Source organism: Lepeophtheirus salmonis, chromosome 3, assembly GCF_016086655.4.
Source record: "Lepeophtheirus salmonis chromosome 3, UVic_Lsal_1.4, whole genome shotgun sequence".
Taxonomy (NCBI): domain Eukaryota; kingdom Metazoa; phylum Arthropoda; class Copepoda; order Siphonostomatoida; family Caligidae; genus Lepeophtheirus; species Lepeophtheirus salmonis.
In genome coordinates, this window is record NC_052133.2 from 31,169,187 (window position 1) to 31,190,954 (window position 21,768).

Consider the following 21,768-nt stretch of genomic DNA (forward strand, 5'->3'; position numbering starts at 1 on the left):
TAGAACTTTAATGACATAAGTCAGAATATTTTATTAGTTTAATCATTCTGATAAAAAATATGACAACAAAAAAGGATATATGTATATATACTTAAATATATTTTTAATTAAGAAGAAGATTAGCACTCATTGATGGATTTGAAATCATAGATACCATTCAACTGATATCTCTGTACGTGTGTCAGTCAGGCTTTTATTTGATGACAAGGCATTTATTTTTGGTATATTTAATGATGTCCATAGCCTCCACCATGACCGTGGCCATAGCCACCTCCATGACCACCTCCATGTCCTTTGTGCCCATAACCTCCACCATGACCACCTCCGTGTCCTTTGTGACCATGACCACCTCCATGCCCTTTATGATGTCCATAGCCTCCACCATGACCACCTCCGTGTCCTTTGTGATGTCCATATCCAGGCTCTGCAGATCTTTTCTCTATCTCATGATCTTCATCATCGTCAAAGTGACCTTTCACTTGATAGATAAAGAGAACAATTACAAGGACGGAAACCTACGAAGGAAAATTAGTTATGGTTTTGGTTCATATTTATGTGTGCATTAATAATTATGAGATTTGTCTTACAATAAACTTCATCTCAACTATTTGACTGATAGAATGATATATGATTTCCAAGTATTTATAGTAACTCCAATGTAAGGAAGATGATTATATTTTTTTTTGTTATTTTACACGCGGGTAACTTTATAATTATAATAACAACTGGATAATGTAACTTTAATTTATTCTTAATTTTGGTTGTTTTTTTTGCTAGCTCTTTTGTTTCATGTTTTTTTCATTAAAAAAAACATATTTATGTAAAAAGAACGAATAACCATATCCTACTTATTTATGTACTGTTTGGGTTAATTTTTCACATTCAGTATTCATTTTAATATTTAAAAAGTTATTCGTTCTTTAAAATAGTTTTTCTTTCGATAATATAGTGTTTGATGGAATTTTTTAATTGTATACATATACTGGCAGTAGTACCGGCGTTGTCCATTAATATTAGGCGCCGACGAACAGAGAAACTTTGCTTCAAGAATATAGAATATATTTCCTCAACAAATCATCAGTCTTATTCTTTGTTTTTCATTGGCACACTCAAACTTAGTTACTCAATAATTTATGTTCTCTCCTCAGCTAACTAAATAGATAAATAAATAACTAGATATGGAAGAAAAATAGCTGTAGATAAGGAAGAAGAGAGGGAGGAACAGACACAGGGTATATAAAATAGAAAAAGAAACCTCCCTCGTTCCTCAATCGATCTTACGGATAAAAGGGATATTATCCGTACTTCCAAATCCTTTTCTGGAAAGAATATAGCAGATCCATTTTGGCAAGATAATTTCATATATTCCATGAATATCTCCAATATTTAATTGGCGGTTAAATTTTTCTCCAGATTCTAACCAACCAAGGATTGTATGAATTCTCCCCGTCTCTGAGGCTCTTCAACTCATTACCTTGGGGAAATTATCAATATTTTGTGTTCAAACATAAATAATATGATGAACACGAAAAGGCCACTTGGAGCAACGAGAACGTCAATGTGTGGATTTGAACCATTTAGATGAATACCATTTATTGGGGCAAATGAATGAAAACAGAGCAAAAAATTATTTAACCAATATTATGCTCCACTTCTCCCAAAGGTTTATTACACAATCAAAGAAATTTATTCGAAATAATTAATCAATTAAGTACTAAAATTAATTCACATTGAAATTGTTTATTATTATATTATATTAATTGATAAATAAAACTATAAATTAGACAAAGGAATTAAATCTTTAATCATTCCATCAATGACTAATTGAATTTACCAATAACGGAGTGGTAAATTGTAAGGTGTTAGTTACTAAATCCTGGAGGAGCTAAGGGGTTTGTATTTTTAAAACATGATGAGCTATCTAGGAGCAGGTCAGTTATTTCAAGGAAATCTAAGCTATAGACTGCCTTGCTAATTAATATGTAAAAACAAATCAAACATGAGTCTTCCAACTTAATGAATGAACCCTATTCTCAGCAAAGATGATAACTATTAACTTTGTATTTGTAGAGGGGTAATGCAAAGATGTCTAAAGAAAACGGTGAGATATTTTAATTAGTTATTAATAACAAATGAAACTAACAAATATAAAATGCAAGAACATCAACATACAAATGATAACCCTTGATTGTTGAAGTTAATTGATAGTTGGAGTGAATTCCTCTCCATTATTTGATCCAACATTTAATTGTCAATTAATTTAAATTTTCAGATGGAATATTTGCAATGAAATATAGGATCAATCCGTAAATGAGGATTTAAGTTTTTGGAATAGACGGAAAGAGCGAACAAGATCCGAGAATTATAGCACATCTTTGAATAGTTGATAATTTCCAAAGGTTCCATGAGATAAAGTGAAGAGACTTGTACTCGGAGAGACTCCATACGATACTTGGCTCGACTTGTAATCCAAGTATAGATTTAATAGTTATCAGGTATTGGAGGTATCCATGAAATAGATGCCATTATATTGCAGAACGGGATTCATTATATTCCTTCACGAGACAGAGTTGGAAACACGGATATGATCCTTTATAAATTATATTAATACAACCAAAGGAGCAGGAAGTTTTCTTCTCCTAATTTATGGTACGTGTGTCTGTTCCTCCCTCCCTTCATTCTCATAAAATAATTATGAGATCCTTTACCTCAAGGATTGCCAAATAGTCATGGATCCCCCTGCGTACAAGAAACGTTGTATTTTGAATTTTATTCACCAAAGAGATTAATATTCAAAGCAGCATTTTCATTCGTATGTATATATTTCCCCTATATTATGATATTTCATGGTGTCCAAAATTAAGAAACATGATTCAAATAATGTACCAGATTAAAATAATATTTTGAAACCTGTCCGAATTTTTGAATTTTGTGTATTTATTGATTGAGTTTTTAAATCATTGATATCCTCTTTATTCGATGTTTTAATGAAAATTATCTGATACAAACTTCTTACTAACATATCTGTCAATGTGTTTATTTAAAAAAAAATCCAATATAACATAAAATGTATATATAAAGTATATAACCTTAAACACCACTTCGATGTGTCTGAGATGTGTAACTTAACCTATATACATATATACGTTCACAAAAACAAAAATACACTAAAATTTAATCAAAAATTTATATATCACGCAAAAATAAAATAAAAAATAGTCAAAATACTGATTTGTAGAGTTTTTTTTTATAAAAGGACTATTCCTTTTAAAACATGTACATTGTTGAAGTTTCACAACAGATAAAACACTGGAGATATTATAGAGCGAGGAAGCACGTTTCGCATATAAAATATAATCTTCTCCTTTTTTCCAGAGTAAAAGTCTAAGAATAAGTTATAAAAAAATATATTCCCTTAAAAGTTCCCGATGGCGTTATATGTATATTGGACAGAGCATCACCCTTTCTCGTCTTGTCCTTGGTCCGACAAAAACCACAATCCATTTATCTCTGTAAAATACATTCAAAAAGTATTCTTATAAATAGACCGACATAGGGTTATAAAAATAAAAGAAAGGAAATACATCTAGCGGCAATTTCTTAACTAATGCCTTAACCATTTTGGTATATTTTTGTAAAAATGTGTTGAAACATTTAACACATAGTCGATATATTTCTTCTCACTATATGCCAATAGAAATGTATGCTGGGTAAGTAAGTCCCTAAATTTCTTTTCATAACTATCATTTATATTTTGGTAAATATATGTCAATAGTATGATCGTATAATCGATTAATAAGTGCTTTTGAACATAAGTTACAGTGTTACCTTGCTAACAAAAAATAAACAAAAAAAGAAGCTCGATATTCTGCTTCTCCGTTAGGATTTCCATGTGCTCATCATGGAACTATGCTGGGAACATATTAAACTACTACCACTCATTGTCTGATAAAAACTTAAAATTCTTGCACAATTATAAAAATATTTAAAGCCATTCCGGATCTACATAATAATTATAGTTTTATCCTATATTCAAATATTATGTAACTATTGTTCATTCTTTTTTACGAAATTTTTAGCTACATTGTGGCATTGTTTTGTTTATTAATTTAGAGTCAAATTTTATAAAAGAAACTTTTTCTTGAAAATGGATTGATAAATTACGTCCTATATAGCAATCTTTCAGTATGTTTGACTTTGGGTTAGGAAATTAATTTTAAAGTAGAATGTATAATTATATATATATTTTTGTATGTAACTTCTATAAATAAATTAAACCATTAAAAAATAACATTTATACTTTGTTTTCAGCTGTTGATTCCCTCGTCTCACTTGATACGATATGGTTATTTCATAATGTAGTATTTTTGTCCAATAAACGAAGTAATAAGTTATGCAATACTTATACTCTGTTTTAAAAAGGACAGGAAAACGATTTCTTGTTAATCTTTCTTCGTATACAGATAAATATATATATATATATATTAGTCATATTATTATTTATATAAAGACATTTTGGTTATCATATAGAAATACAACTATGTAGCTACACTTTTAACAAAAGCGTAACTAAGCAATATTCAAATACAGTATCGAATAGAAGACTATGTAGGAGTTTAATGGTTTGAAATATATTTATACAATAATTTAAAAATAGGAATTTGTTAGTAATTTGAATTTTTAGTATAACATATTACAACAAAACTATATATGTAACCAAATGCTCAAACATAATTTTTAGGTCTGAGAAGATTTTGTACTGAATCATAGATTTGAAAGAGTAGATAGCCTGAAACGTATATCACTGTAGGTGTGTCGACCAGGCTTTTATTTGCTGACGAAGCATTTATGATTGAATTTATAGCACATATCAACAGTATATTTAATGGTGTCCATAGCCTCCACCATAGACCGTAGCTATGACCATCCCCATGTCCCTTGTGGTCATAACCTCCAGCAGGACCAGCTCCGTCTCCTTTGAACCATGAACACCTCCATGGCCTTTATGGTGACTTTATCCTACTTCATGGTCTTTATGACGATAATTTCCTCCTCCGTATCCATTTTGATATCTATGTTCAGACTCTGTGGATATTATCTAATGATCTTCATCATCGACAAAGTGAACTTTCACTTTATACATAAAGATAGCAATAGCTTTAATCATTAATAAGTCGGAATATTTTAGTAATTATATTTTTTATTTAAAATATCACAACAAAATCATATTTTTATATATACTTGAATATAATTTTTAATTATGTGAAAGCATTCTGCTCATTGATAGATTTGAAATCATAGATACCATTCAACTGATATCCCTGTACGTGTGTCAGTCAGGCTTTTATTTGATGACAAGGCATTTATTAGTGGTATATTTAATGATGTCCATAGCCTCCACCATGACCGTGGCCATAGCCACCTCCATGACCACCTCCATGTCCTTTGTGCCCATAACCTCCACCATGACCACCTCCGTGTCCTTTGTGACCATGACCACCTCCGTGTCCTTTGTGACCATGACCACCTCCATGCCCTTTATGATGTCCATAGCCTCCACCATGACCACCTCCGTGTCCTTTGTGATGTCCATATCCAGGCTCGGCAGATCTTTTCTCTATCTCATGATCTTCATCATCGTCAAAGTGACCTTTCACTTGATAGATAAAGAGAACAATTACAAGGACGGAAACCTATGAAGGGATAGAAGTTGTGGGTTTGGTTCATATGTAAGTGTGAATTAATAATTATGAGATTTGTCTTACAATAAACTTCATCTCAACTATTTGACTGATAGAATGATATATGATTTCCAAGTATTTATAGTAACTCCAATGTAAGGAAGTTAATGTTTTTGTTTTTCACACAGGTAATTGTTATTTGCAAAACTTTATTTTAATTCAAATACCTACTTGATAATGTCAACTAAGTGTATCCTTCATTTCAGTTTATGTGATCCTAGTACTTATATTTTATTATATGAAATTTTAAACCTTACAGGTGTTACTTTGTACATGAACATAAAAATAATATACTAATTTTTTAAAATATTGATAAAATATAATTTTTGGACAAGAAGTCTTAAGTTTCGAAATACGAATTATTTTTTCTGGTCATGTGAAGTATAATGGAAAAAAATATTCAGGCTCTCCACCAAAAAAAAAATAAAATTAATTTTTGTATATAGTTTAATTTTTCTCATCAAGCGGTTTTAAATTTAGCTAAGCCCTGCAAATATTAATGTTGACAAACAGTATATTCAAATATATTCGGCGACAAAATACATTCGGTAAAGTACGAACCAAAGAATCTTATAATTATCATCAATTAAAAAAAAAAAAAAAAAAAATAGATCAATTCTCTCTCCTATCCCCTCAACCTTTTCGAAAAAGAAATATATATACTTAAATAACTAATAATCATGAGTTCAATCCAGTTATATCATACAACTTGAGATATCAACAATAAATAATAGGGGTGTCTCAAGTTGTATCCGGTTCGGAAACTACAAATATAGGAACAGTAAATAAAATATTGATATATGTCCTTCAGCATAAGATAAAATAGTATATTTATATTTCAACGACTTCTCAGATTTACAAATGTACATTAAGTTTGTTGACGTTGGCATAAATTCATGAAAAAATTATTACTACTCTAAGGCAGCTGTTTTAAATCAAAATTCAAAAAGTCAAGTTGATTTTTTCCTAATTTTTTCTATTTCCTGAAGACTATAAGAATTAGTTGGACTTTATGTTAAGCGGGGGTATGGGGCTAAGAAAATGTGTTGCCTTTATATTCCATTATCAATTATTGTACATGAGAAAGCTTTGTTCAAAGTGGGTGCCGTGTTTGCTCACTGTTGGACAAAAACGAATCTGGATGATTCTGAGCAGTGTTTGGCTATGCTTGAACGTAAAAAACCGGAATTCTTGCATCGGTATGTGACAATGGGTTAAAGAATAATCCATCACTTCACTCCAGGACCAAAAATATTATCATCTGAGTGGACAGCAACTGGTGAACTTCGTCCAAAAGGCCCAAAAGCACAACACTCAGCTGGAAAGGTTATGGGCAAAGTATTTAAGAAATAAAATCAACAGTGAATATTATATAGTGTTACAAGTCACAAGTCAATCAAAACAATGATAGAAATACTAAAAATTAACTTAAAATTGGTTCTGCATCTACCTTAATTTCCAGATGGGACTCCCAGTGACTATTGGCTGTTCGCAAACCTAAAAAAAAAAAAGAATATTTGTCGGTCAAAAATTTCTCTCCAATGATGAGGTTATCTTAGAAACTGAGGACAATTATGAGACAAAAGATAATTCTTTTTTTCAAAAGTGATATTGAAATGTTAGTACGGTATTGGAATGATTTTGTTGCTCTTGATGGAGATTATATTTATAAATAAAGTCAATTTGAAAAAAAAACCCGTGTTTTCTTTGTTAAAACTAGGACTTTTTGGCCCATTTTATCCCCATCATAAATTCTTCATTGTAAATGCCTCATCTAATATTTTTTGTACAATTTACAACTTATACATAATTATATATTAATGTGATGATGGGCTGGCAACGCTACCTAGGCCATACAGACAGCTGTTTTTACTTGCAAAGTCAATTTGAATAAAACCAATATTTTGGATCAGCTAAACTTTTATATTTCTTTCCTCAATTGATGTTTGAGAGGATGAAAATATCCTGGGATAGTATAGTGTTATATTTAAATGTTACTTTAATCCAAAGTCATAAAAAATTATCCATCATCTTCTCTTAGGATATGCACAAAGGCGGAAGGGGGCATAAAAGCTTAAACATATACCCATTAAATCAATAAAATTTTTAGTTTATTTCTCATATTTAAGAAAAATGGCAACTTTTTTTTCACAACAAATCACAGTCAAAAGGGCTTAAGTACAAGACCGATCTGGTGAGTTAGCATAAAAAGAATCCTTGAACAAAAATCAGGAAAAGGAGAAATTCCAAATATATTCTTTTACTTAATAGATGTATACAGCCAATTATTTAAAGAACCTATGTGGCCAATTATGGGCTTTATATTCAAATTTCTAGATGAGATCAGATAACCAAAAATCTTTACTATAGTCTAAAACACTCTTTTGAATTATTAAACTTTATTTTGCTGTAATATGGTATTTCAAAATGAATTATTATTTTTCAATAAGTAATATACAAAAATTATAAATTTATTTTTGGTCAATTTAGTTTTTAATATTTATTAAGATATCTAAAAATAATAAGCTGGTCAGGTTGCGTGAATATATATTATAATAATATTCCGCAGGAAACTTTTTAAACGTTTGTTATAATTTATACTAAAATTATTATTAATAATTTAATTGTAAGGGGATCATGGATGCTTCATATTCAAAATAATTAATTAATTGAACACATAAACTATTCATTTTTTTTTCCAGAAAATTAATTGAGATCTATATTCACGCAACCTAGCTAGCTTATTAGATTTAAATTTCTAAACAATTATTAAAAACTAAACTGACCAATTATCAATCAAAATTTATCTTTTTAGAGGCATTTAAAAAAAAAATTGTAATATAAAGTCTATCCTATAACTTCAAGTAACACTTGAAGTACTAATAGAAATATATTACTTTCTCCTTCATATTAGTCGGATTTTTGGAGGTTATCTACGTTTTTTTATTATTTGTAATCAAGATAAAGTAGTAAATAATTCATTTTTAAATGCTAAAATGTTTGTATCAATTTATATAACTATTATTTTCATCTATATTGTTCTTTCATGTCAAAATATGGGACTGAATAGTAGCTATACCCTAAATACTTGATTTAAAAAATAAAAAAAAAAAGGTTTTAAAGGACTAAACGATATCCGTTGAAAGTTTTAATTGTCATATTCGAGTTCTAAGGCTTAAACAACAATATTAAATGTGGTCTTCAGCCTGTGGGCAAAAATGCTCTTCCATAGTGTAATTAGATGAAAAAATCAAGTTTAATTCTGACTCAATTTTGGGAAAGATCCTTTTAGTTTCCATATGTGTTGACGGGTCAAATATTGTTTCACATCCATGATTCCCCAATATCATAAAATTAATTTTTTGTTTATTTATCAACATCATATCTTTTTATTTATTCCCAACCAGACCTTTTTAAGCCGAGGTACTTTTGAAATCCTAAAGGCCACATTTTTTAATCTAGGACCCTCAAAAGTATTTGAAAATGTGTTATATTATTAAGCAAACAATTTTATCGTAGAAACATTAATTTAAGTCACTGAGTGTCATATATATTGAAAAAAAAGAGTGACGTTGATATGGGGGGGGATTTTAACCTTGTCTATTCTCTTAGCAAAAGAAGACATTTTGAGAACAACTATAAGTCTATCTTTTAGTGTTTTAGAGCCTATTGAAGACAAAGTAGAAACGACGACCCGATGCTATTTTATGACCTATGTCTACAAAATCTAATAAATTATTCAAATATTGTTGAAATGTTCATAAATATTGGAATATTAACTATGGAGAAATAGAACCGTCAAATTACTCATTAATCTATAATCAATAGGTTTTGGAAAAGGGAATTTCCTTAATAAATTATATCCTTCAGGCCGCAATGTGTCCTGTACTTCCATTGACCCTCACACTTGATTAAAATGATGTTTATTTTCTTCAAAGAAATGTTATTTTTTGTAAATTACTAATTTATAAAAAATGGTATGAAAAAGTAGTTAAAAAATACCTTGCATTTTCTTTTCAAAAACAATTTGATATGAAATTAAATTTAAATGAACTGAGCACATTTATCTTTGCCTAAGGCCTTGGTCACGTTAAAGCTGACTCTGATTAAGCTATTTTCCTTATACTAATGCAAATTGGGTGCTGTGCCATACGTTTTGTAATAGTTTAGTCTTCCCTGGGAATGAGTTCTTTATTTTGAAATTATTTGAAAGATTCATAATGGAAAAACAAAAAATAATTCTTTGATATTATTTTTTTATAAATATTTAACTCTTCCTACCCTAAAAAATACGGTATTTTAATCAAACATCATTCTAAATTATTAAAAAAAGAGTAATTCTATTAAATCCTTCATTCAGGATATGATTTATTTAAAAACTAACACAATATGTAAATGAAAAATGTTAAGGCTAAATAGAAATAGGTATGAATAAATTATTCGTAAATTTTACGTGTGATAAGTTTTTTGCAATTTGTAAAAGAAGTGCCTGCGTGTAAAAAACAATAAAACAACTTCCTTACATTTGAGTCTTTATAAATACGTGGAATTAATCACTTCATGGTATCAGTCTAATACATATTCGAGATGAAGCTCATTGTAGGACAAATATTATAATTAATTACCACTTATGTTATATAAGAATCACAACAAATACTTCTTTCCTCTTCATAGGTTTCCATCCTTGCAATTATTCTCTTTATCTATCAAGTAAAGGGTCAGTTTGATGATGAAGATCATGAGATAGAAAAAAGATCCGCAGAGCCTGGATATGGACATCATAAAGGACATGGAGGGGGTCATGGTGGAGGCTATGGACACAAGGGACACGGAGGTGGGCATGGACATAAAGGAGATGGTGGAGGTCATGGTGGTGGCTATGGACATGGAGGTGGTCATGGTGGTGGTTATGGACATGGAGGCGGTCATGGTGGTGGTTATGGACATGGAGGCGGTCATGGTGGTGGTGGTTATGGACATGGAGGGGGTCATGGTGGTGGTTATGGGCATGGAGGTGGGCACCATGGAGGCGGATACGGACATCATTGAATATACCACATATCTGTTCTATTAATTAAAACAGAAAGCTACATAAACAAACAAAATAATGGCTGGAACACCGACAGTGGTATTAGTTGAATGCTATCTATAATTTCAGATATATTAACAAGTACAAAGACTTCACAGAATAAAAAATATATTTTACCGCATACAACATATATATACTAGATAAAATTTTGTTGTGAGAGATTTGAATAAAAAATTCCAAATGGCCTATAGACTCCAACTTTTGAATTATTTAAATTTGCCCTTCTAACTAGTTTTTTGTTAAATGGAAATATTTAAATTTATAATGCTGAATCAGAAAAAGAAAGAGACTGAAAATACGTTTTTACGACTAATGTTAGTCTAGTGATTCTATGCAATAATTACCGCGTGTAGCGTCAATATAACTTCCCTTTTCCTAGAGACAATAAAACAAGTTCCATATATCAGAAACGTTCTACTTTTCTTTGATAATGCTAGTATACGGTGAAAATTTTGTTCCCACAGTTATGGAAATGTTATCAGATAATTGACGGCTTCCATTGACCCATACACTGAATAAATCGAACTAAGATATTTTAATAACAAACTACACTAAGTATTACAAATAGATTCAGCAAATTATTAGGACCAAATGATACGAAATTTACACGTCATTTGAAGCTAAGATCCCTATGACACCATTCATGCTGTTTTCATTTAATTGAGATTATGATTAATTATTGGCAATTAAGGTTGTTTAAATATTCCATGATTACTTCGAAGTTATTGTTATATGAAGTAATCATCTGCTTTCAACCATCTTAGCCCGGCATTCAAAAACTTTTTATTTATTTATGAAATGAGCTCGTTTGTCATTGGTAATTCTTTGAGTGCAAGTTTAGCCATGTTATGGAGTCCAATAGCTACACAAATAATGGAAGATCCAAACTTCATGGCCTCCATTAATTTCAGTCCAGACGTAGGGAGATTTTTTTTTTTTGTATTTCACTAATTTTATTGTACAAACTCAAAGGTACTCGGTGAACAATAGATTCTTTGAGGAGATGTGTTAGCACAACAATAATTAAAGAAAGAATGAATGAATAAGAAAAAAAGGGAAATTCGACCAACTGTTTTCCTTTTCTAATCTCAAAACAGTAATATATTTGACCAAACAGCCCAGCTTTACTTATAGGGTAAGTTATGCTTTAGTTCGGCTTCTCCCAATGGTTTATTACACAATGAAGGAGATTTATTCTAAAAATTAATCAACTAAGAATTAAAATTATTTCATCTTCTTTATTTTACTACGATAATATAAATTTTGACATGGAAGAGTTGCTATAAAACATAGGATCGTATTGAAAATGAGGATTTAACTTTTTGGAATTGATGATAAAGTCAAACAAAGCCACATAGTTATAGCATATTCTTGAAAAAATGATAATTTCCTACGGTTTCGTGAGATAAAGTGAAGAGACTTGGACTCGGGGAGACTCTATACGATACTTGGCTAGACTTGTAATCCAAGTATAGATTTAATAGTTATCAGGTATTGGAGGTATCCATGAAATAGATGCCATTATATCGCAGAACGGGATTCATTATATTCCTTCACGAGACAGAGTGGGAAACACGGATATGATCCTTTATAAATTATATTAATACACCCAAGGGGCGAGGAAAAATTATTCTCCTAATTTATGGTCCGTGTGTCTGTTCCTCCCTCTCTTCATTCTCATAAAATAATATGAGATCCTTTATCTCAAGGATAGCCAAATAGTCAAACAAAACTTTACAGTTCGAGGCTCTCATAATATGGAGTAATAATGAGACACATCTAAATTTTTTAGCGTGTGGTATTGTGAAGATATTTCTTCTCCATTTGGTAACATTAGACCAATCTTGCAGTGAATTTCCTGCCATCGGAATTCCTTTAGTTGAATTCATGATATGGGTTGTCCAATTTTCCTTCAAACTTAGAATACGGAGATATTTTCTACAAATCGTGATGGATTCCTTTAATCCTTTTTTTTTAATCAACCCATTTTCATAGACCAAAGAGTCAACAATAAAAACTTCCCTTTCGAGAAAATATAATCACATTTAACATTATGAATTGAAATAACGTTATTATCCAACGCTTCCCTTTCCATGCTTATTGGATTTTCATGACTTTTTAAAAAATACCTCTTTCCCCTGTTCCTATGTATTACGTCCATTGTAGAGTTCGAGTCAAAAACCACATCGTGTAACCATAAAATTATATTATCTGCCCAAATAAAAGAAGAAAATCGAACCACCTCCGAATTTATCATTTTCGTTTCAAACAAAGTCCAAATTCTACTCGAGGAAAAACAAGACCTCCAACCAACATCCGGGCTCACTATTAAGTTAATAAAAATCTTTTTGTAAATCTTAGGTAAGATAGTTGAAACCTTGGCAAGTCCACCTCCAAGTTACTTCTTGCTTCTTTTTAATGACGGAATACAAGATTTATAAAATAACTTTTCAAGCCAACTTTTTTCTTTCTTAATCGAATACTCTCCGATGATCGGAGACGATGCAGCTTTATACAAGATTCATGGTATTACTTGTGTGATATATAAGTCGATCCTTTTTTGTAATTTAAAATTTCTCCGCTCCGCTAATTTTTTTATAAATCAAACTGCTAAGGGAAGTCATGTTCCCTAACGTTACTACATGTCTGTCCTACTTAATCCCAAGAACTTCTTAACTTTTCCTAATTACGCAACCTCGAATTTCAGTGTAAGATATTGGAGTCCACTTAACAATTGGTAGTACTAGCGTTTGATATTTGTTTACTGCAACGGTCAGACTTAATCTCAAACTTCTCTAAGCAACCCAAGAGAATTTACATATCAATTATTTTCCTGCTGGATCTTAGTTGAAAACCAAATCCGCCATATTTCGTTTTGATAATATTACTGCATTCTTCAATTGCCGCAACGAAAAGTAAAGAAGAAACCGGGCACCCCTGTCGATAACTTCTCTTTAATTCAATTAATTTACTCTCTAACCCACCTACAGATATTTTTGAAGCTCCATTAAAAAGTAAAGCCCTAATCGGTTTATAAAATTTCTAAAGCAATATTTTCTTAGCAGTCTTCATTATAAAAACGTACGTAATAGAATCAAAAGCTTTTGAAAAATCAATAGATATAACCACACCGTACATTTAACGTCCATTTACGGATTCAGTGCCGCTTGAATGTTCCAAGAAACAACAGTGATTTTCATCCCACTACGAAACCCTTTTTCCTCTGGACGAGATTTCATGTTTAAAATTGGTTCAATCCTATCTACTCTTATTTTCTAAAATTAAATTTTAAAGTTCATTTACCTTTTCTTTGAATAAGAGAAATTCTTTCCTTAGTCAACACTTTTGGAAGACGGCCATGTTTCTCCATAGATTTTCAATACACGTTAAATAAGGCATAATTTCCTTATTTGCCTAGACATACACTTTTGCAATTATTCCATCATGTCTAAAAGCCTTATCAGATCTAAATTTCTTATCTATAAAATTTCCAATATTGTGTCTTCTGAAAAAATTGTTCCTTTGTGTCTCCTTCTACGGAAAAAGTTTTTTCTATCCTCTCCAACAATATTTTGAAATCACTCATGAAGATATTATCTTTTCTTACCAGTCTTTTTTTGTCTACCACTATTAACTTAACCCTTGTTGTTGGAGGACCAAATTTTCTTCCAAGCTTTTTTATTTCCATTCAATTTTTCTATTCTTTTCTGCATCAACTATATCATGAATTCTAAAAGTATTGATTGTATCTGCCGCATATGCCCTCACAAAAGGAGAACCTTGTGTCGGAATAACATCCAAGTTATCATTGAATTTTCTGCTTGCTTCTCTTCTATGTTTGAGTAAATTTCTGGAAGTCATTTGAATAGTATTACCAAATCGAAAAGCTATCCTAGAAGTAGATAAGGTGCTATCAAAATTTACTGTCAGCCTACGTTGAAGACTTTGTTTAAAATGTTCATCCTCCAAGATCCAACAACGCATTCCAAATTGTTTCATTTTATAGTCATGTTTGAAATCCCATTGTAAGATCTTGTGGTCTTGTGGAGGTATTTTGCGTTCGTTATTTTATCAATAAAACTAGATGAAGCCAAAACTAAATCTATTCTAGAAATCTTGTTTCCTGTTCTCCACGAAATATTTTCATTTGATGAAATTTTCTTTAATAGATCAACGATACTCATCTCTATAATTTTTAGGTCTATGAAGGTATTGTATTCATTGATAGATTAGAAAACATAGCACAAAATTAATATCAGTGTAGGCGTGTCAGTTAGGTTTTTATTTCCTAACTAACACGCATTTTTGACTGAAATAATGGGACATATCCTTGGTAAAGTTCATAATGTCAATAGCCTCCACCATTATCATGGTCATAGCCGCCTCCAGGACCACATCTGTGTCCTTAGGGGTCATGAGCACCTCCATAGCCTTTATATCCTCCTCCGTGTACTTTTTTATATCTATGTTCAGACTCTGTGGATCTTATCTCATGATCTTCATCATCGTCAAAGTGAACTTTCACTTTATAGATAAAGATAACAATAGCAATGACTTTAATGATTAATAAGTCGGAATATTTTAGTAATTATATTTTTTATTCAAAATATCACAACAAAATCATATTTTTATCCCTGTACGTGTGTCAGTCAGGCTTTTATTTGATGACAAGGCATTTATTAGTGGTATATTTAATGATGTCCATAGCCTCCACCATGACCATGGCCATAGCCACCTCCATGTCCTTTGTGCCCATAACCTCCACCATGACCACCTCCGTGTCCTTTGTGACCATGACCACCTCCATGCCCTTTATGATGTCCATATCCTCCTCCATGACCGCCTCCGTGTCCTTTATGATGTCCATAGCCACCTCCATGACCACCTCCGTGTCCTTTATGATGTCCATCTGCGGATCTTCTCTCTATCTCATGATCTTCATCATCGTCAAAGTGACCTTTCACTTGATAGATAAAGAGAACAATTACAAGGACAGAAACCTATGAAGGGATAGAAGTTGTGGTTTTGGTTCATATGTATGTGTGAATTAATAATTATGAGATTTGTCTTACAATAAACTTCATCTCAACTATTTGACTGATAGAATGATATACGATTTCCAAGTATTTATAGTAACTCCAATGTAAGGAAGTTAATATTTTTGTTTTTCACACAGGTAATTGTTATTTGCAAAACTTTATTTTAATTCAAATACCTACTTGATAATGTCAACTAAGTGTATCCTTCATTTCAGTTTATGTGATGCTAGTACTTATACTATATTATATGAAATTTTAAACCTTACTTTGTACATGAACATAAAAATAATATTCTAATTTTTTTAAATATTGATAAAATATAATTTTTGGACAAGAAGTCTTAAGTTTCGAAATACGAATTATTTTTTCTGGTCATGTGAAGTATAATGAAAAAAAATGTTCAGGCTCTCCACCAAAAAAAAAAGATTTATTTTTATTTTTATTGTTTAATTTTTCTCATCAAGTGGTTTTAAATTTAGCTAAGCCCTACAAATATTAATTTTTACAAACAGTATATAATCAAATATAGTCGGCGATGAAATACATTCGGTAAAGTACGAATTAAATAATCTTCTTCTTTTTTTTTTTTTTTGTCCACAGTCTTAGGATAGTTTCTACATCACTTGAGATATCAACTATAAATAATAGGGATGTATCAAGTTGTATCAGGTTCGGAAAACACCAATATAGGAACAGTAAATAAACTGAATGTCCTTCTTTATGAGATGAAATATCTTCACAAAATAATTATTGTAATTATGTAGTGAAGTCCTCATTGAATTACAGCATATTTTGGTGGTGAAAAATTCAAAAATTTCATTTCTAAAAACCAAATAAAATTTTTTTAGTATAATTGGCCTATGTAACATTGTGTTCAATGTCACTGTCTAACTGTAGTATAACATTTTAAGTTTAGGGTCAGAACCACGAACAGTTTATAAAAAGAAGGCCCAGGTTGAAACTGAGACAAAAAAATGTATGAAGCTAAATTTATCATAACTATGACCCAGAAAATCTGGAGCAAAGATCCTTTTCAGCAAGGATAATAAAGTACCAATTTATACCATCATGCCATTTAAGAGTTATTTGCAATTTATTCTACATAGAGCTTTAAATTGAAGATTATCATAACCTCCATTCTATGTCAAAAAACAACAACATAGACAAAAAATTTAAAAATCCTGGACATTCATATTGGCTAAGTTGCGTAAATTTAAAAAAAGAATGTATTAGTAGGTGAATCTGGAGAAGTCCTTGTATGAATGTTCTCATAAATTACGAGTTCAAGACACTCAGCGTTGACCGTAATGGGGCTTGCTATAATTTTCTATTTGATGTACCGTTATGACTGCTAGGCAAGACAGACAGACTTTGACATTATAGATTGTAAAAGTGTTACTCTAACAGCAGAACTAATGGAAGGCCTACTCTTGGTAACATTTATACTCAATGACATCACTTTTAAAAAAAGTGGTGAAAGTCAAACATCAGTCGGAAAAGCGGTATGGTATGACCTTGTATTTCTACTAAATCTTGCTTTTGAGAACCTTAAACCGAAAAGTTTCATAAGCCCGAAACATCCCTAACACACATATTTATGTACGAGGGTAGTCTGAAAAGTTTCTGACTTCAACGTAAAGATGGAATGACTCGTTAATAAAAGCTAGTCATATTTATCTAGCATCAGTTGATAGTTACTCACCAAAGTTTCATCCATTTTGGATGCACAGTTGTTATGTAACAGTTGTTTGAGTGAGTTGATGTGATTTTTTTTTGCTAAAATGGAAAAAATCAAGTGTCAAGCTTTCATTAAATAATATTTTTTGAAAGTGTAACCTTTAAGTAGATTCAAATTTATATAAATTGATTCGTATAGGTCAATCCAACTCGGAGTAATGGACGGGTTATAGAGATGGGAGCATCCTTTGGGGAAGTGTGTAGAGTTACAAGGAGACCCATGTTGAAGAAAAAAAAATCAGAAAATGTTTCGTATCTTTGTTAGGTTGGAAACTTTTCAGATTACCCTCGTATATGTCTGCATTTGTTAAAAGATAAGCTCAATATTTTATACACCTATATACAGAGTAAATATTATTTAATTCCATAAAAAAATTGACCAATTCAAAAAAGAATCAAATGTTAATAACTTGTTTCCCATATATTCAAAGATTCATATTGGATCCTATGTATTTTCCATCGAAGAAACTTATGTAATCTTGAATGGTTTCCCGTACCATTTTGAGGTATAGAAATCAAGAGTCATTTTTTGAGAGTAGAAGTGGAGTAAGGCAGGGGTATCCCATGTCTACATTGCCTTTCAACGTAGGCGTTGACAGATTTCTTTAAATATTCAGCCTGATAACCAAATCATTGGATTTTCAGTGATCCCATCACATTCCAAATTCCTCTGTTATGCAGACGACTTAACTTTGGTCTTGGGTGGAATCACTTTTCAAAGCAATGAAGTCAATTAGAAGAATTATGACCTTACTCACTAAGTTCTCTTTAACTTCCAGATTAAATATTAATCCAGGAAAAAAAAGAGATATTGAGCGCTTTTGGAGGACTGATAGAAAAAGGATGGCCAATCTTCCGTACCATCAAAATAATATCAAAATCCTTGGAGTCTGGCTAGGGAACGAGGGTTGTCAAAAGAATAATGAGGAAATTGTACGGAGATTTAATCAAGCTACCTCGTTCTTCACGAATTTTAACCTGAATATGTGGGATAAAATATCTGCATGGAACTTTTACGTTGTCCCAAAGGTGGTTCATTTTCTAAAAGTAACACCATACAAAAGCACACTTAAAAATATATGCATTAGGGGTCAAGTCTCACATTTGAGCCAATAGGTAACAAAATCATTGAATGTTTGATCTACCCTAACCATGATAGATTTACGGCAGTTTCCCATATTTTTCTGTGGTAATTGAATTATAAAAATGTTTTTTTTTTTGTCCAAGTACTTATTCATGAAATATATCGAATAAATTTTGTAAGCATGTATAAAACTTATTCTTACTTTTTCTCAAAATGATGGACTTTAAAATAATAAAATTAAGATCATATGTTATAACTATAATATAAAAAATTATGTGCTATAAGCCGTACAACAATACTTTGATCCCTTAAATAAAAAAGTGTATTACAATTTTTAAAGAAGATATGGATTGAGGGCATATGACACACAAAGGAGATGGAAAAAAGATAGTGGTCATGGCCATGGAAGAGAAATGACAGTGGTCAAAAGGAGGCAGAAATGGTGACAAAGGCGGAAATTGTCACAAATGAGAGGGTGCAAGGGAAAATGGCAGTGGTCAAGGAGGTAGATATGGCCATAGTCAGGGGTCGAGACTGTGGACATAATTAAATATATATTTCTAATGGGGCATGATAATTATTCGCTTATATTAGAGGTTGAAAAAAATATATATTCCCAGCAAGCACCATCTTTTTTTCTACAAGCGACAGATTATCATATCACCTTGTGGATATGATTAATTAATTTGTTTTCGCTCATACCCTACTCAAACATATAGAGCCTTGTCACTAAACAAAATTCTCGTTCACATAATTACAGTGATAGTTCAATGCTTATAAGGAACTAAAAATTATATTTCTCAATGTATATCTAATATGTTACATAAAGACGATTAAAAAGTGCGCGCTATAAGCGATACAAAAATACTTTCTTTATCATTTTTTTTAGAAGAAATAATCCTTAAATTAAAATGTATTATACAATCTAATTGGACTGACATTGAATATTTCTTTCGGGTAAGAATTCTATATTTTTTTTTTCATAGAATAACAAATTTAAAACTTGAAATGCCTTTTGGACCCTTTAAACATTGATCAATATGTTTCAAATTTTTAACTTATTTATTTTTCATTAATAAGAGCCCTTTTTGGACAGTTGTCGCTCAATATTTCAAGAAGAATCTGTCATATATCTAGTAATTTTGTCATTAGTAAAAAAGTACAAAATTTAAGTAAAACCACATTCTCTCCTAATCACTGCATGTCCATTTCACACCTAAATCATTTATTAATAAATTAAAAGATTGACAAAATTATAGACAAGTTTGAATCGTTGGAGGTTGGGGCAAAATTCTTTAACGACCAGAGGAGTATTTGCCCGTTTTGCAATGAAGGAAGAGAGACTACTGACTATCTCTTCTGGAGCTGCAGGATTTAAGTGTAACTTATGAGCGGATCTCGTATGGACTACTGGAGAGTTTGGAGTACCAACTGGTAGAGATAAATTTTTAGGACACTATTGTGGCAAGGAAAATTGCAATAAAAATTATATTAAATAAAAAATTCCAGCAATAGTTCCTGTGAATGGTAGCAAAAGTTCATTCTAGATCTGACTTATATAAAAACTAACACAATATTTAAATAAACAATGTAAAGGCTAAACAAAAGTTAATTATAAATAAATATTTCGTAAATTTTTTTCGTGAGACGAGTCTTTTTCAATATGTATAGGAATTGCCTTCGTGTAAAAAACAATAAAAACAACTTCCTTACATTTGAGTCTCTATAAATACGTGGAATTAATTACTTCATGGTATCAGTCTAATACATATTCGAGATGAAGCTCATTGTAGGACAAATATTATAATTAATTACCACTTTTGTTATATAAGAATCATAACAAATACTTCTTTCCTCTTCATAGGTTTCCATCCTTGCAATTATTCTCTTTATCTATCAAGTAAAAGGTCACTTTGACGTTGATGAAGATCATGAGATAGAAAAAAGATCCGCAGAGCCTGGATATGGACATCATAAAGGACATGGAGGGGGTCATGGTGGAGGCTATGGGCACAAGGGACACGGAGGTGGTCATGGACATAAAGGAGATGGTGGAGGTCATGGTGGTGGCTATGGACATGGAGGCGGTCATGGTGGTGGTTATGGACATGGAGGCGGTCATGGTGGTGGTGGTTATGGACATGGAGGCGGTCATGGTGGTGGTTATGGACATGGAGGGGGTCATGGTGGTGGTTATGGACATGGAGGTGGGCACCATGGAGGCGGATACGGACATCATTGAATATACCACATATCTGTTCTATTAATTAAAACAGAAAGCTAAATAAACAAACAAAATAAAGGCTGGAACACCGACAGTGGTATTAGTTGAATGCTATCTATAATTTCAGATATATTAACAAGTACAAAGCTTTCACAGAATAAAATTTTTTTTTACCAGATACAACATATATATACTAGATAAAATTTTGTATGAGGAGTACTTCTTTCAGTTTTTCTTCTCAAGTCTTATTCTATTTGTTGTAGAAGACATAATATAGTATTCACAATTCAATACTTTGGTCTTTATTCATTTACACATACGATTTTAAACATAATGCACCCATTAATTTGTTTTGCATAATACCAAATCTGATGGCACAATTATAGCTCTGTATCCTTCATTATCCATGGAGTTTCTTTGCGCTCAAAGAATTTTACAAACTTCAAATAATGAAAATAAAATTGAAAATAGGGTTCTTTATTGTTCATTATAGAAATAATCTGATTATTTATAAATTGTACCAATAAAAGCTCATTAGCTTAATTGCAATTAGTTTAATTTTATATTTTGCCAATATTTATTTTCGACATCAAACGGACGCTCTTCACTACTCCAACGCATGATAGCACGTGATTTTATTTCAAGAAATCTTTAGAATCTAGCCTCTTCATCAGCCTGATTACTACGCATTACATAAGAGGGAATATGTGTTCGAACACTTTAAAATGCATTTTGTTTTAATAAAATCAGCAGCCATTGAGTCATTAAAGCCCAAAATATAAAACTTAAATTCCATACCTTCAATGTATCAGTTTTTAAGTATATTCTTAAAACTCATAGCAGAGCAGTTGAAA

At 31.2% G+C, this 21,768-nt stretch overlaps 5 protein-coding genes across 6 annotated transcripts; 2 read left to right on the forward strand and 3 right to left on the reverse strand.

Moving 5' to 3' along the window:
- On the reverse strand, window positions 1–611 carry LOC121114925 (uncharacterized). The gene is made up of 2 exons (XM_040709040.2): window positions 588–611; window positions 1–515 (listed from the first exon to the last, which is right to left on the reverse strand). Exons 1-2 carry the CDS (start codon window positions 597–599, stop codon window positions 228–230), a joined length of 300 nt encoding a protein of 99 aa, XP_040564974.1. The 5' UTR covers window positions 600–611; the 3' UTR covers window positions 1–227.
- A 4,571-nt stretch (window positions 612–5,182) lies between these two features.
- LOC121114922 (uncharacterized) lies at window positions 5,183–5,845 on the reverse strand. Its single transcript, XM_040709038.2, has 2 exons — window positions 5,766–5,845; window positions 5,183–5,693 (listed from the first exon to the last, which is right to left on the reverse strand). The coding sequence occupies exons 1-2, from the start codon at window positions 5,775–5,777 to the stop codon at window positions 5,379–5,381; spliced, it is 327 nt and encodes a 108-aa protein (XP_040564972.1). The 5' UTR covers window positions 5,778–5,845; the 3' UTR covers window positions 5,183–5,378.
- A 4,447-nt stretch (window positions 5,846–10,292) lies between these two features.
- LOC121114921 (uncharacterized) lies at window positions 10,293–11,022 on the forward strand. 2 transcript variants are annotated; one of them, XM_071886841.1, is made up of 3 exons: window positions 10,293–10,340; window positions 10,416–10,632; window positions 10,663–11,022. In XM_071886841.1, the coding sequence occupies exons 1-3, from the start codon at window positions 10,329–10,331 to the stop codon at window positions 10,788–10,790; spliced, it is 357 nt and encodes a 118-aa protein (XP_071742942.1). In that variant the 5' UTR covers window positions 10,293–10,328; the 3' UTR covers window positions 10,791–11,022. The 2 variants fall into 2 exon arrangements, with proteins under 2 accessions (XP_071742942.1, XP_040564971.1); XM_040709037.2 differs by having other exon boundaries at window positions 10,416–11,022.
- Window positions 11,023–15,407: 4,385 nt separating this feature from the next.
- Window positions 15,408–15,926, reverse strand: LOC121114923 (uncharacterized). The gene is made up of 2 exons (XM_040709039.2): window positions 15,903–15,926; window positions 15,408–15,830 (listed from the first exon to the last, which is right to left on the reverse strand). The coding sequence occupies exons 1-2, from the start codon at window positions 15,912–15,914 to the stop codon at window positions 15,522–15,524; spliced, it is 321 nt and encodes a 106-aa protein (XP_040564973.1). The 5' UTR covers window positions 15,915–15,926; the 3' UTR covers window positions 15,408–15,521.
- A 4,491-nt stretch (window positions 15,927–20,417) lies between these two features.
- Window positions 20,418–21,457, forward strand: LOC121114926 (uncharacterized). The gene is made up of 2 exons (XM_040709041.2): window positions 20,418–20,479; window positions 20,555–21,457. Exons 1-2 carry the CDS (start codon window positions 20,468–20,470, stop codon window positions 20,930–20,932), a joined length of 390 nt encoding a protein of 129 aa, XP_040564975.1. The 5' UTR covers window positions 20,418–20,467; the 3' UTR covers window positions 20,933–21,457.
- Window positions 21,458–21,768: the final 311 nt, after the last annotated feature.